Source organism: Leptonychotes weddellii, unplaced genomic scaffold (assembly GCF_054177405.1).
Source record: "Leptonychotes weddellii isolate Sample4059 unplaced genomic scaffold, ASM5417740v2 HiC_scaffold_2147, whole genome shotgun sequence".
Classification (NCBI taxonomy): Eukaryota; Metazoa; Chordata; class Mammalia; order Carnivora; family Phocidae; genus Leptonychotes; species Leptonychotes weddellii.
Genome location: NW_027802441.1, coordinates 1 through 13,670, shown reverse-complemented (window position 1 = coordinate 13,670; position 13,670 = coordinate 1). Strand labels below are relative to the sequence as shown.

At 43.8% G+C, this 13,670-nt stretch overlaps 1 protein-coding gene across 4 annotated transcripts; it reads left to right on the top strand.

The window, feature by feature from the left end:
• The first annotated feature begins 21 nt into the window (after positions 1 to 21).
• LOC102743620 (ectonucleoside triphosphate diphosphohydrolase 6) lies at positions 22 to 12,406 on the top strand. 4 transcript variants are annotated; one of them, XM_081810284.1, is made up of 8 exons: positions 858 to 941; positions 2,357 to 2,636; positions 3,171 to 3,314; positions 4,734 to 4,809; positions 5,456 to 5,534; positions 6,445 to 6,529; positions 7,239 to 7,318; positions 7,935 to 12,406. In XM_081810284.1, exons 2-8 carry the CDS (start codon positions 2,613 to 2,615, stop codon positions 8,116 to 8,118), a joined length of 672 nt encoding a protein of 223 aa, XP_081666410.1. In that variant the 5' UTR covers positions 858 to 941; positions 2,357 to 2,612; the 3' UTR covers positions 8,119 to 12,406. The 4 variants fall into 4 exon arrangements, with proteins under 4 accessions (XP_081666407.1, XP_081666408.1, XP_081666410.1 ...); XM_081810283.1 differs by having other exon boundaries at positions 1,983 to 2,636; XM_081810281.1 differs by lacking the exon at positions 2,357 to 2,636 and having other exon boundaries at positions 22 to 941.
• The last annotated feature ends 1,264 nt before the right edge of the window (positions 12,407 to 13,670 follow it).

Genomic DNA, 13,670 nt, shown 5'->3' with positions numbered 1-13,670 from the left:
CTTCTTTGCCGATTTGGATGTTAGGACAACTTTTAAGTTTTAAGACAACTTGTCAGCATGTAATCCTTTAATAGCCATATTCCAGTGTTTTATCTCCAAAGAGACATCCTTTCAAAAAGTTCTGTCCGTGGGGGCGCCTGGGTGGCTCAGTCATTAAGCGTCTACCTTCAGCTCAGGTCATGACCCCAGGGTCCTGGGATCAAGCCTTGCGTCGGGCTCCCTGCTCCGAGGCAAGCCTGTGTCTCCCTCTACCACTCCTCCTGCTTGTGTTCCCTCTCTGTGTCTCTGTCAAATAAATAAATAAAATCTTTAAAAAAAAAAAAAAGCTCTGTCCCTGATTTTTCCTCTTGGGTCTTCATGTCCAAATTCGGGCCAGCATCCCTCAGCCACCATGTGCCTCTGAACACTCCCTTGCTGTATGCACATGAATCCAGGGCCTTCATAATTTAAGACACTCCGTTTTTTTTAAAAGAAGGGGAAAAAAACCTTTAGAACCTATACTACATCCATCCCAGGATAGAGAAATAACTTCTATATTTGCAGTTTAGAATCATCTGCCCTGCTCCTCTGTTAATGTAACGAGAATTAACCATGTTAAAATTTAGCAGTTTAGATGGATATAGTTTTGTATGTAAATCATACCTCAGTAAAGTTGGGTTTTTTAAAAAAGTTCTGGCCAAAGCATTAGGTAGAACACTCATCCTGTTTATCTGGGCTAAAGAAGCAGCGTTCTAGTCACTCTGAGATTGGTCTGATTTCAGACATCTGCCTTTAAAAAGTGTGGCTAGCCATAATTGTATATATTCATGTATTCATGTATATGTTCACAGTTGTTCTTGTTTTTTAAACATGATTTCCCTTTAGAAACTCCCACTTTGACCCATGAGACGTTCAAAGCACTGAAGCCAGGTCTTTCTGCTTATGCTGATGATGTTGAAAAGGTAATGCTTTCCTCTCACGTCTATTCTTCAAATTTGTCTTCCAGCGTGCAGTTTGTTAAAGCCAGCTCCCTTTCTCTTGAGTGCATAGGCCTTATTCACAGAGGAAAGCATCTCTCATGGTGCTGCCCTGGGACATTTCATGCTCTTTAGGGTGGCCAGATGGGGGAAACTGGTACAGCACATGGGGCCAAAGGAGGACCGCTACCCCCAGGCCCCACCTTTCCCTACACCCCAGCTTCCCAGGCCCTTCCCCCAACCACCAGGCGTGCCACCCAGAAGTCTTGGTGCGAATCAAAAGCACACAGGCTACAAACTGATAAAAAGCAGTATTTGAGAGTTTGTTTTTGTTTCAGTTCCTCTGACTGAAGATGACAAAAGTTGACTAAAAAAACTGAAGTTAAAAATGTATTATGCAAAATCCACAAAACCAAATAAGTGTGAAAGTGATTTACTTAAACTGTCAAATAATGATTTTTGTAAATTTGTAGCTTTTATACTTTTCAACTCCTTAAAGCTTACAGCTGCACTAATACAGGACACCTGTATTTCCACTAAGATGCTGATGAAATGGACAAGGTAGTAACATAGCTACAAGTTCCTTTTGATTCAAGCATGTTTTAAAAGCTAATACAGGGGTGCCTGGGTGGCTCAGTCATTAAGCGTCTGCCTTTGGCTCAGGTGATGATCTCAGAGTCCTGGGATCGAGCCCTGCATTGGGCTTCCTGCTCCGTGGGAAGCCTGCTTCTCCCTCTCCCACTCCCCCTGCTTGTGTTCCCCTCTCGCTGTGTATCTCTCTGTCAAATAAATAAATAAAATCTTTAAAAAAAATAAAAGCTAATAGATAGGGGCCCCTGGGTGGCTCAGTCAGTTAAGCGTCTGACTTCAGCTCAGGTCATGATCTTGGGGTCCTGGGATTGAGCCCCACATCAGGCTCCCTGCTCAGTGCAGAGTCTGCTTCTCCCTCTGCCTCTGCTTGTGCTCTCTCTGTCTCTCTCTTAAATAAATAAAATCTTAAAAAGATTTTTTCATTCTTGCCCACAGGTGCATCTTGATCTCACACAGTGAAGTCATAACCCTGCTTTCCTGTGGCTTGGTTAAAAAAAAATTGAAAACAAAAATCAAAATCAATGATATTAGAGTAACTATAAGGTTACACATGAGTAAATTAGATAGCTTTAAAATAAACTCATAAGATTTTTAAAACCGTACTTGTTTTAGTAGGCAGTACACATTCAAGTGGGACATATTTCCCAGCTTCTCAGGGCAGATGCTGAGAACTCCCCTCCTGCTCCAGTCTCCCCTAGGAGGGCTGGTGTCCCTGGTTTCTTATGTGTCTTTCAAGGGCTAGTTGACATACCTATGAGCAAATTCATCTATATTCTTCCCCTCCCCTTTTTATTTCACGTGCACAATAGAATGGCATTCATGTCGTTACGTACTTCACTTTCGTCACTCAACAATATAACAGAGATTATTTACTATCAGGATGTGAAGAGCTTCCTTGATTTTTCTGGCAATGATACTACAGTGTGTACAGGCACTTTGAATTTATGGAACCAGTCCCCTCCTGAAGGACGTTCAAATAATGTCTAAGAAAGGCTACAGTTTGTCACCTCACTGAACTTCATTACCCACAGATGCAAGGGCATCCATCTCAGATGAATTCTTAAAATGAGATTTCTGAGTAAAAGGAAGGTACGTTTTCTCACTGGGCAGACATTGCCAAATAGTTCCCACAGCATTGTAGCTGTTGGTAGTACCCAGCAGTGCTTTACTAAAATTGTTATCCCAGCTCTGCCCTGACACAGGGCCTTAGCCAACTTTTGGATTTCAAGCATTCTGGCAGGCATAAATGATTCCTCCGGGGTTTTCAGCACCGTGAGGAATCCCAGAATTCATTCATGATGTCCAGGGGAATCACAGCTCATCTGAGGTCACCCAGTGAGGGTTGGTGACGGGGCTGAGCAGGGTTTTGGTTGCCAGAGTGTAGATCTGCAGGACCCCCCTTGTGTATCTTCTCCCCACCATGTTCCACTGCTAGGGGTGTTGCTCTGTACTCGCCTGGTCCCTGGTCCCTCACATTCACTAGCACCACTTAAGTCGTTTTCTGCCGATTTGGAAAGTTAGAAGAAAATGTGTTTATAAGTCAATAAAACCAAAAGGGTTGGGGGAGCATCTGTGACCCTGTATGCTGAGCTTTGACAGACCCTGCTTTTACCACGTTCACAGAGCACTTCAGGAATTCAGGAATTACTGGATGTTGCTAAACAAGACGTTCCTTTTGACTTCTGGAAGGCCACCCCCTTGGTGCTCAAGGCCACAGCTGGTTTACGTCTGTTACCAGGAGAAAAAGCTCAAAAGTTACTGCAAAAGGTGATCTTACCCATTTCCCCCTGGGGGGTGGATAGCTTATGATAACTGAAAACACAAAATATTCAGCCAGTGTCTGAGCAGTCGAATGGGCTAAGTAGAAACTTCCTGAAGAGGAAAACACATCAAAATGTTAACAGCATCACCTTTAGCTGTTCCTGTTTTCTAGAACGAACCTGTATTGTGTAATAATGCCAACTCTGTTTTAGGAATACGTTGAAGCCTGGGGCACCTGGGTGGCTCAGTCGTTAGGCGTCTGCCTTCGGCTCAGGTCATGATCCCAGGGTCCTGGGATCAAGCCCCACATCGGGCTCCCTGCTCGGCGGGGAAGCCTGCTTCCCCCTCTCCCACCCCCCCACTTGTGTTCCCTCTGTCACTGTCTCTCTCTCTGTCAAATAAATGAATAAAATCTTTTTAAAAAAGAAAAATAATAATACCAATTCTTAGCAAACTGCTTCATAAAATTGAAGACGAGGGAATTAAAAGGAAAAAAAAGAATACGTTGAAAGCCTTTTGAAGGGCTTCCTTCCATGCAGAGACTAGATCCTTGTAGAGGGTTGTGGAAGCCTGAGTTCCTGACACTTCATCTCCAGCCTGCGTGTTCTCACGGAAACTGCCAGTTCTTCTCTTGATCTGATCCACAGATGTAACTGCCAAAGAGTCCTTTAGCCTTCCCTTGCCAGGGTCTGGCTCTCACATGGCCGGGATTGCCCCCCCAGGCCTAGTGGCAGCCCTGCAGAAAGACTTTGGAACCCTATTTCTTACAGGTGCCTGGATGGTTATTGTCAGGCACATTAGGGAAACTGCTTTCACCACTATGGTCCCCTTCATCCTCTGTACTGTTTCTAAACTGTGCGGCCACTAAGTGATGAATTGTTGCACATTGGTCAGGGTCCCTTGTAAAAGTTACCTTTACATGCTCGAGTCTGATTGTGGGCCACCAGTGCAGTTGGAATGTGCAGATGGACTGACGTTTCTGTGTGTCAGTACTTGCTAAAAAATGGGGAGGGAAGTGCCCCCAAATGCTGCTGCTCACTGTCTTTGCCTCCCGGCTGTGGAGCTAACTCCTGGGTCCCAGGCTGAGCTCTGCCTTGAGGGGCTTCCAGTGTCTCATCTCCAGTCTAAAGCAGGGCAGTGTTTGGGGGCCCAGCAGACTCAGGGGGACCCCTGAGCTCTTCCAGCCCAGAGTGGCTTTAAGACAGGACTCTTAAGGGTAGCATCTGCCTTCGCCAGCCCAGGCAGTAGATAAGGATATCACTTGCAGAGGATTCGAGAAATTTAAAACAAAACATGAGCTTTGTTTCTTCACAGCACCAGCTGACACCCTCTGCTGTTTTGTCATGATCTGCTGAAAGCACAGTGTAATTGGGAACTTTGAGTTTAGATTGTAAAGGATAAAGACTTGTCTCCCTTTACATTTAGGTGAAAGAAGTGTTTAAGGCATCGCCCTTCCTTGTAGGAGATGACTGTGTTTCCATCATGAACGGAACAGATGAAGGTAGGGTCTCCAGAAGCTTGCTGTGCGACAAGGCTGTCCTGGGAGACAAGGCTGTGTTCAGGGCTGCTATTGGCATTCCAAGTGGGAGCGTTCTCCTCAGTCACACGTGGGCAGGCAAGAACTAAAGTGATGGTCTCATTCCGTTCACAGTGTAACTGTCTCAGAGGATCTTTGGGGGGCCAGTATTAGAGACAGATTCACATCTCGACTAGCTCTAAACCTGGCACAGATGAAGTTTCTGAAAACAAATCATCTTTTCAGCTTTAAGAACATTTAGAGAGAATCCCCAATTGCTACCATATTTAGAAGTTTGCTGTTGCATTGTTAATGCTGAGAGAGAGAGACCGTCAGGTTCTTCACCAGCCCCTGATTTTAAAATATGACCAGGGGAGGGGAGAGCAACATTTGGTTCTCTTTCCAAAAAGAGGAAGTTCATGATATAGAATAGGAGGGAGAGATGTGACATTTGGCAGAGTATTATAGTGTTTTAGTATGGCATCTTCTGGAACAGTCTGCCAGAAGCTGCTGGGTGACTTGATGACTGATGCCTCTTCCTGTAGCTGATCTGGAGGCTGAGAAGTGAGGGGCGCTCACTTCTGCTCCTGGAATCTCAAAGTGGTCATTTGAGTGCGTGTGTTGTTTACAGCATCTCAGGTGATTCACGTGCCGTCTGTGACCCTCTCTTGTAGGCGTTTCAGCGTGGATCACTGTCAACTTTCTAACAGGTACATTCTTCCCTCTCCCTGAAGCTGACAGTCCACAGATGCCATTCTTGATGGCAGAGGTCTCATTTCTACTCTTTAAAATGACCCCTTGGGTTTCTCCAGTGGTGCTGGTTCAAAGTAGATCATTGGGTTGGGTGAGGGCTCATCAGAGTGGGCATCAAGCTTGCAGATGAAAATGCTAGGGAAAGGAGCTTCTCTGTAGGCCTGGTTTTCTCCAGCATAGCTCCTGCCCCTTCTCGACTGCAGCCACATTAGCCAGGGGCCCTGTCCTCTCATTTCTAAGGGAAGTGATGAATAAAACCAGTCGTGCTTTCAGTTATTAAATGTGGTGGGAATGCTCTTCGCCTTAGAATTGAATTCCTCTGCTGTAGATAGAACAGAGAACAGAAACATCTGTTCTTAGAACAAGATGGCAAGGAGTCATTTTTCTTAGATTATTCTCAGTACAGGTTGATTTTTGTCCCTTTATTGTAATTATGGCAAAACCAGTGTGTGTGAAACACATATATGAAAAAGAGGCTTTGTGGCAGAATTTGCCCCTTGGGGATGGAGAGCCATGTTAAGGGACACATTAGGAGCCCGGTGCTGGGGGAAGGCGTGCCTCTGGGCATGAAGGGACAGGATAGAAGTCATTGTCTCCGGGGGTGAGCAGTGGATAGGGCAGGCCCGGCTTCTCTGCTGAAGGTCGGTGTTGTCTTATATTGTTAAAGCCACAGCTGGCAGAGCTGCATTCATGCCCCTTGAACATGTGCATCCTTCCATGGAGATTGTTAAATACCCACAGCTGTTTCTCTGTTTTTCTTTCCACTGAGGGGCTTGACTCCTAAACTTCCTTTACTTTTTCGGCTGTTCTCATCTATTTACTAATGCGACAGTATGTGTTGGTTTGTACTCACTGTGCCCCAGGCAGTTTGAAAACCCCAGGAAGGAGCAGTGTGGGCATGCTGGATTTGGGCGGAGGATCCACTCAGATCACCTTCCTTCCAAGACTTGAGGTAACCGGCCTTTGCCACCCCATTGTGGCCCCCACCCTCCAAAGGCCACCTGCCCCCAGGAGTTGCAGCCCCTGGGGGAAGGCCTGTTGACCTGGTGTCTCTGGGCCTGTGCAGTTAGTTCCTATCCTCACAGCCAGATTCATTCACAGTTAATTCTTCTTCGCTTGATTTTATTCTGCCTGGGGGAGAAAATGGAAATATGATCTTCAGTGGGATGATAAATTAGAAACTACCTGGAACCCTCAGGGCCATAGGATGTGAGATGTTCCCTTTTCCCCCAGGACAAGCCAGAGACGGGGCCATTACTTAGTCTGACTCCAGATGGGGAGAGAGCCTCAAGCCCTGTGTGATGGGACGTTATAAAGGAGATGAAAATGCTTCCAATCTAGACTGTCTGCTGCTTTAGCCACAGTGCCTTCCTCACCCACCACTGTTTTGTTGTTTTTATTTTTAATTTACAATGGAAAAGCACTTAAATTTACTCATAATTGTCTTGGTTGGGCCATATTTGTCAGAATGGTAAATGTTAGTTATAAGGAGGAAAAACATTTTTTCATTTTGGACATTTTATTTTTCATTGCTTGTTCAAACTCTTTTGAAACATGTGACTTAATGAAAAACTAATTTAATTGAATACATCTGTGAGTACCCTGGTCTTTTCAAAAGAAAGACCAGCAGGAAGGATAGCATTCCTCATGTTCTTCCACAGGATACCCTCCAGACCTCCCCGCCTGGCTACCTGACGTCACTCCAGATGTTTAATCGGACCTACAAGCTCTATTCTTACAGGTTTGTTTTGGGAGTGGGGGTGGAGAGGCTGCCCATCCAGGAGTGTGGCTCAGCCAGCCCTGTGCAGTGACCAGAGCACCCGGAAACCCCCCTGCTGGGGGCTCTCCCTCCAACACTTCCTCCTCCCTTGCTGTTCCTTCCTCCTCCTGCCTTCTCCCCACTTCATTTTTCAGTTCACCTACAGTAAAATCACATTCCCTTTTTTTGTGCTTATTTTGTTCTGCTTTGGAGGAGGTTTCTAAAAGGTGGGGAAGAGCCCATGGATTGTGCAGGAATTTTCTTGGCCATCTATTTACCACATGGCACCTTCAGTCGATTCTTGGTGTAAAGCATATATACTCCATAAAGATCAGGGCACATCTGTGTCGTTCACTGGCATCCACAGCTCCTAGGCAAGCTCCTGTTAGGTAATAGGCTTTCATTTGTTGAACTGAATGCCCTAACCTCCATAGAGAGGCTTCTAGAAGCAGAAAGTCTACTGCCTCGCCACAGGTTTCCTCCCTTTCCCATTTGTTTTGGATTCAGGCCAGGTGAACGTACTGGAGGCAGGATTGAAGATGTTACCCAGCGCTTCCTGTGGCAGGCCAGCCCCTCACGCAGGATTTTCTTTCCACAGCTACCTGGGGCTCGGTTTGATGTCGGCGCGGCTGGCGATTCTGGGTGGCATGGAGGGGAAACCTGGTGAGTGGAATGAGAGTTCAGAGCCCTCCTTGCTCAGCAGGCTTGAGGAGCCTTTCAGGAAAGGTGCTTCTGCTGTCCACTGTCACAGCAGCCCACTGGGCCCTGGTCCTCAGGACTAGAGGAGCCTAGGAGGGACGTGTGGGGAAGAGTGCACACGTCGGTGTGCACTATGTTGGTGGGCACTATGATGGTGACAAATAGTAATGTGTTTTACCTGTGTACATGCTAAGTTATTTTTTAAAAGGAAGAGATGCTGGAGAAGTCATTTCTCAAACACTGAGCTGTGGGATTTTAGCCACCAAGTAACTGTGTTTAGTCATCACCTGCTTTGGAGTGGACTGGTTTTTAAGCATCAGAAAGGAATCTTATTCTTCATGATGGTACAGGAGAAGCTATGAGGAGGTGATTCTGGGGCTGCTACTGGGAAGCTGGGGAAAGTTTTTCCCTCATTCACAGTGATACTAGTGTTATAAGGATGTCCCTCCATCTTCTCTTGCTCTGTGAAGGATCATTAAACATGAACTTGGCCCCTCCTACAGACACAGCATTGAACCGGAGATGGCCAGGTGAGGATGTTTCTTCCCAGGCCTTCTCTGATCTTCCCTGACTGGCCTGGCTGAGGAGAAGCCTGGTGCTGGCCACCAGGGTACATGAGCTCTTAGGAGGTCTTAGGGGATCATTATGTCCCAATTTGGGAGTAGGGGAACACTACTCTGAGGGTGGCATTGGCCTGTCTTTCCTGATGACATCAATTAGGGCCCAAAGGCCTTGACCCATGCCTCTGGTCCAGATGTGTGCGTGCGAGCCCACACATACCCTCCAGCCACATGCCCTTCCCTCAGCCCTGCCTCTCCTTGCCCCACACCTGCTCCCCTCCACAGGCCTAGCAATTCTCTGCACTTCTTTCAAGGGCCTAGTTGTTCTAACTGGAATTTTTGTTTTTCACGTACATCTTATTTCAAATCCTGGTGTTTAACCTCATTATGGTATTCCTCTGTTGCAAACCAAAAACATTTCCATGTCTCAGAAACACTAGCAGTTTTCACTGTGTGGCCAGAAAACACCTATTTAGCCAGCAGGAAGAAGGCAGTTACCCATTTGCCTGTCCATGGCTAGCCTTAAACCTATCAGCTACATAAAGTACCTACTTGGGACACATAGAGCTGTAATACCTGCCAAGAAGGGTATGGATAGCTCCTTGCCCCAGAGGAAACATCTCCCTATTGTGTTATCTGTTGTTGCACCAGTACACACTAAACGGAGTGGTCAAAACGAGCAGCTATCTCATGATTGCATAGGCTTGAGCTGGGTAGTGCCTCTCCTGGGATCCCTGGGGCTTGTGTGGTGACAGCTGGGGTGGCTGGGTATATGTCTTACACCTCAGTGCTCCCCCATGTGGCCTCCCCAGCAGAGCAGCCTGCACTTCTCTCTGGCAGCTCAGGAAGGGAGACTGCCCTGAAGTCACATGCTGTCATATCCTGCGCATTCTGCTGGTGAAAGCAGGCCCAGGCAAGAATCAAGGGCCGACATAGGGATTCACTTTTCAGCATGCACATCCTTGAGGGGTGGCATCATGGGGCCAGCCTTGGAGGCCAACCACCACACTTCCTTTGTTATTTGTGGGGCCCCAGATTTTGTGCTGTGGGGCAGCACAGATACATGGCATGGTGGCATCGTCCTGGCCCTGCCAGGTTACTTGCAGCCTCATTCATCTGTAAAATTGGGTAGTGTTGGCTCCCCTTCTATTAGGGTGGTTGTGACAGTTGACTGAACAACACTTGGCCCGATGCCTGGAACCCTGAAGCCCCTCAGTGCGTGTAAGCTAGGAAAGACTATGTTTCTAAAACTGATGAGGCTTTGTGGCGGCTTCTGTGATAGAGAAAGGCTTGCCTCCCCTAGTTGACCTGGAATGCTTCCACAGGTCGGGTTTCATCTGGCAGAAAGGAAGAGTGTTCCTTTGCCCCTCCAATGCCTCATTACTAGTATTGGGGAGGAAAAATTTTTCTTCTACCTTTCAAGATTCTTTTGGCCTATTAATTAAATTCACATGAGACAGATTAATAGGAGAAAAACAAATTTAATTATGTATGTACAGGAGCCCCATAAGAATATGACACCCAAGGACAGGTCAGGCAATTGAGGCTTATGTGCCATCCTCAACTAAGGAATAGGATAGGGGACTGGGGCTTTAAAGGGGAGGAGGGTGATTCACAGGACGGTAAGAAGAGCAGATGTTTGGTCATTAGATGTTTGCCCTTGCATACAGAAGTCATTCGTAAAAACTTATCTCTGTTAACAGCTCTCTTTCTGGGCCAGACCCCCTATCTAAATTCATTTAGATAGTTAAGAGAAAGGTAAAAGTTTTTCCTGAATCTGCTAGGTCTAGATTGTCTTTAGCTCAAAATAGTCCACATGCCAAAGTGGCATATTTTGGGGTCATGTATTTTACTCCCTCTCAGTTCTATCTTTGAAACTTCCCTAGGAAGTTTCACAGTCCAGAAGTGAAGCTGCTGGATTGCTCCATCTCACTGAACCAGGCTCTTAGTGCCGATAAAAAATGGGTTCAGTTAGACAGTTGTGTCTCATTTCAGGAGGCAGTGATGCAGGCGGGCTCCCAAAGTTAGGCCTGTGGTGCAAGAAATCAGGTATTTAATAAAAGCCATTTCTGTGGAAATAAAAAATAGTGGTTAATGATTGGAACAGATTATAATCCCAGTTTCTGCATTCTGAAGGCAAGCCAGTTGACAAGATTTCTAGATGTCGGGCTTGAAGCACCTTCAGACAGAGTGAGGGCAGGCAGCGGCAAACTGATAGGTTTTCCTGTTGCAGTTTCAATGTCTTTGATGATCTTTCTGAGTGGTTACCCTTAGTTCCATAAAGCTGTCTGGCTATATCTGAATTTACACACATCCTTCTCAAATAGGACATTCCAGTCAAAGCCTTGGTAATGTAACCAGTGTTTGTGGTTGTGTCCTGGAGACACAAGGAGAAGAGGTGCACATAACTATATTGCCTTGAAAATAAGAATATTCTGTTGCCAAATTGTGGAAGGATAAGGTAGAGAGAAAAAGTAATTGTTTCATATTTGTTCACAAAGGTATATCTTACCAAATTGTTGGTAGCTTAGGAGAAAAGAGTAAAAGGTTTCCTTAAATCTGGAAAAATGAAACATAAAACAACAGGCAGTGTTTCAAACAAAAACTCATAAACATTATAATCCTCCTCTGTTTATTCAGTTCCATATAATTAATAGTTGTTCCCCTTAAACCTAGTTTTCCCTTTAGTTCTGGAAAATCTTACCCAGCCCAGTTTTATGGTCTTTAAGTCCACTTGTCAAAAGTCCTTTTCTTGAATCTCCTTGAAGGGAAGTGCTTTTGCAGGAACACTTTACAAAGCATTAGAGTGATACAGTAACTGTAAGTGACAAAAGACTTAAGATGCCCATTGTTAAAGATCTGATGAGAGTTCATTGTAGCAGAATTGACAAGTCTGGTTATTTCTGTGGTATGCAATATTTTAAGGTAATAGCTAGAATTATGACTGATAACATTATACCAGGGCGTATCAGAATTTTAGGAATTTCATACAATTTTTATAATACTTATGTTAGTAACATTTACCTATATAGTATAACCTAAGAAGGCTTATCATCACTTATTTGACATGCCTACCAGGTAATTTAACATATCAGATAAACTCATCTCTTTTTGTAAAGAGAGAGCACATATTTTTTGAGATGTTCTAGGGGCCCTCTTAAAAAATCTCAAACTGAGTTTAAGGCCATAAAAGACTTCATTTAGAATATGATGTTGGAAATTTGTCAAAAATATCACAAGATTTGGACACTTGACTAAATAGGATCACAGATCATAACGAAGCATTACTTACCTGTTCAACCAAAGTGACAAAGGATTTAAGGGCAAATACAGAATGTTACATAGTTGTGAGCAAAACTGATCAAAGACCTGATAAAACATGGAAAATTATTTTGATAAAACATAATCTGCTTTTTGAAGACTGGTTACTTAGAAGGTGAGAAAAAGCCTTTCACAGTCTTACCAGGAGCAGGCCAGTAGTCCCAGAAAACTGTCCTTTCAGGTGAAAGAACATTCAATTTTGGTTTCGTAAAAGTACACTCCTGATTTTAAAGCTTCATTTTACAACCATTAAAATAAATTCATTCAGTTCTAGCCAACTTAACCACACAAGGTAAGATTTTCTCTGTCTTTCTAGCTTTCCATTTAATCTGTCTTTATTTTCCTCTTTCCCATCTGGAAATAACCAGTTTTACTTGGGACAAATTTACTTTCCCTTATTTTCCCTTAACAAAAATGCTTCTTCATACCTCATACCTCTTCTTACTGAAAACACATCTTTCCTTGCATACAGAGTTGTTTCTCTTATATTATTTCTAGTAATTTTAGTTATATATATATATATTTTTTTAAAGATTTTATTTATTTATTTGAGAGAGAGAAAATGAGAGAGAGCACATGAGAAGGGGGAGGGTCAGAGGGAGAAGCAGACTCCCTGCCGAGCAGGGAGCCCGATGCGGGACTCGATCCAGGGACTCCAGGATCATGACCTGAGCCGAAGGCAGTCGCTTAACCAACTGAGCCACCCAGGCGCCCAGTTACATATATTAATTAGAATTAACCCTTAGAACCCTTGACTAAGAAATAAGCAGTAGTGAACTGTGTCACACCAGCATTGTTTAAAATGGCAAACTTAAAAATGCATTTAATAATTTCTAGAGACATATGCTTACTCATGACCCAAATGCCTTTTAGTTCTTCTGTAAAAGGAAGTAATAGTGTCTAAATCTGTGTTCAGCAGTTAAAAGTATATAAAACTATGTTCGGTGTTTTATCTTATTTAGAAATGGTCTGGATATTCAGTGAATTTAATTTAATTCATCATTTAGCAAAAGTTTAAAGCTTCAGCTTACCTGAAAGATTTGGGAAAACCATTTTTAAGGACACATACCATAAAACATAGTTTATTGCTAAAAAGTTGACCTAAAAACCTTTTATACTACTTATACCTATTTAATTTTCTTGTTCTTAACAAGTAACAAGTTAACAACTGTGTTTAAACTGCTTCATGAGACACTAGACAAAGTCAGCCATCATCCCAAGCTATGTTTCTTGCTGACAGATTTTTGTAAGAGATAGCATGACCTTTAGTAAACCAAGATAGAATAAAAGTATTATATTTCATACTGATAACTTCTGAGGACATGCCTATCTTAATCAACAAACAAACTAGTTTTTATTTACTAAAAGTTAATACTAAATCACATGAACTTGAAAAACATTTGGGTTTTCTTTTTTTAAAAGATTTTCTTTCATAATTTTTTTTTTAAGTAAACTCTGTGCCCAGTGTAGGACTCGAACCCACGACCCTAAGATCAAAAGTCACAGGCTCCACCAACTGCGCCTGCCAGGGGTCCCTAGTTTCTATTATATTCCTGAGAATTCAATTTATATGAGCACTTAATTTCTTTAAATCAATTAAGTAGAGCTTTCTTACAAATTAATTTTGTTGACATAGAAGATTATACCCAACTTCTTGTATATATAGAATACATAAACATACAGACAGATGCAAACTGAGACCTTACAGCTTCCATACACTTAAAATTTCCTGTGAGCCCAAGTTCCAAGTGACA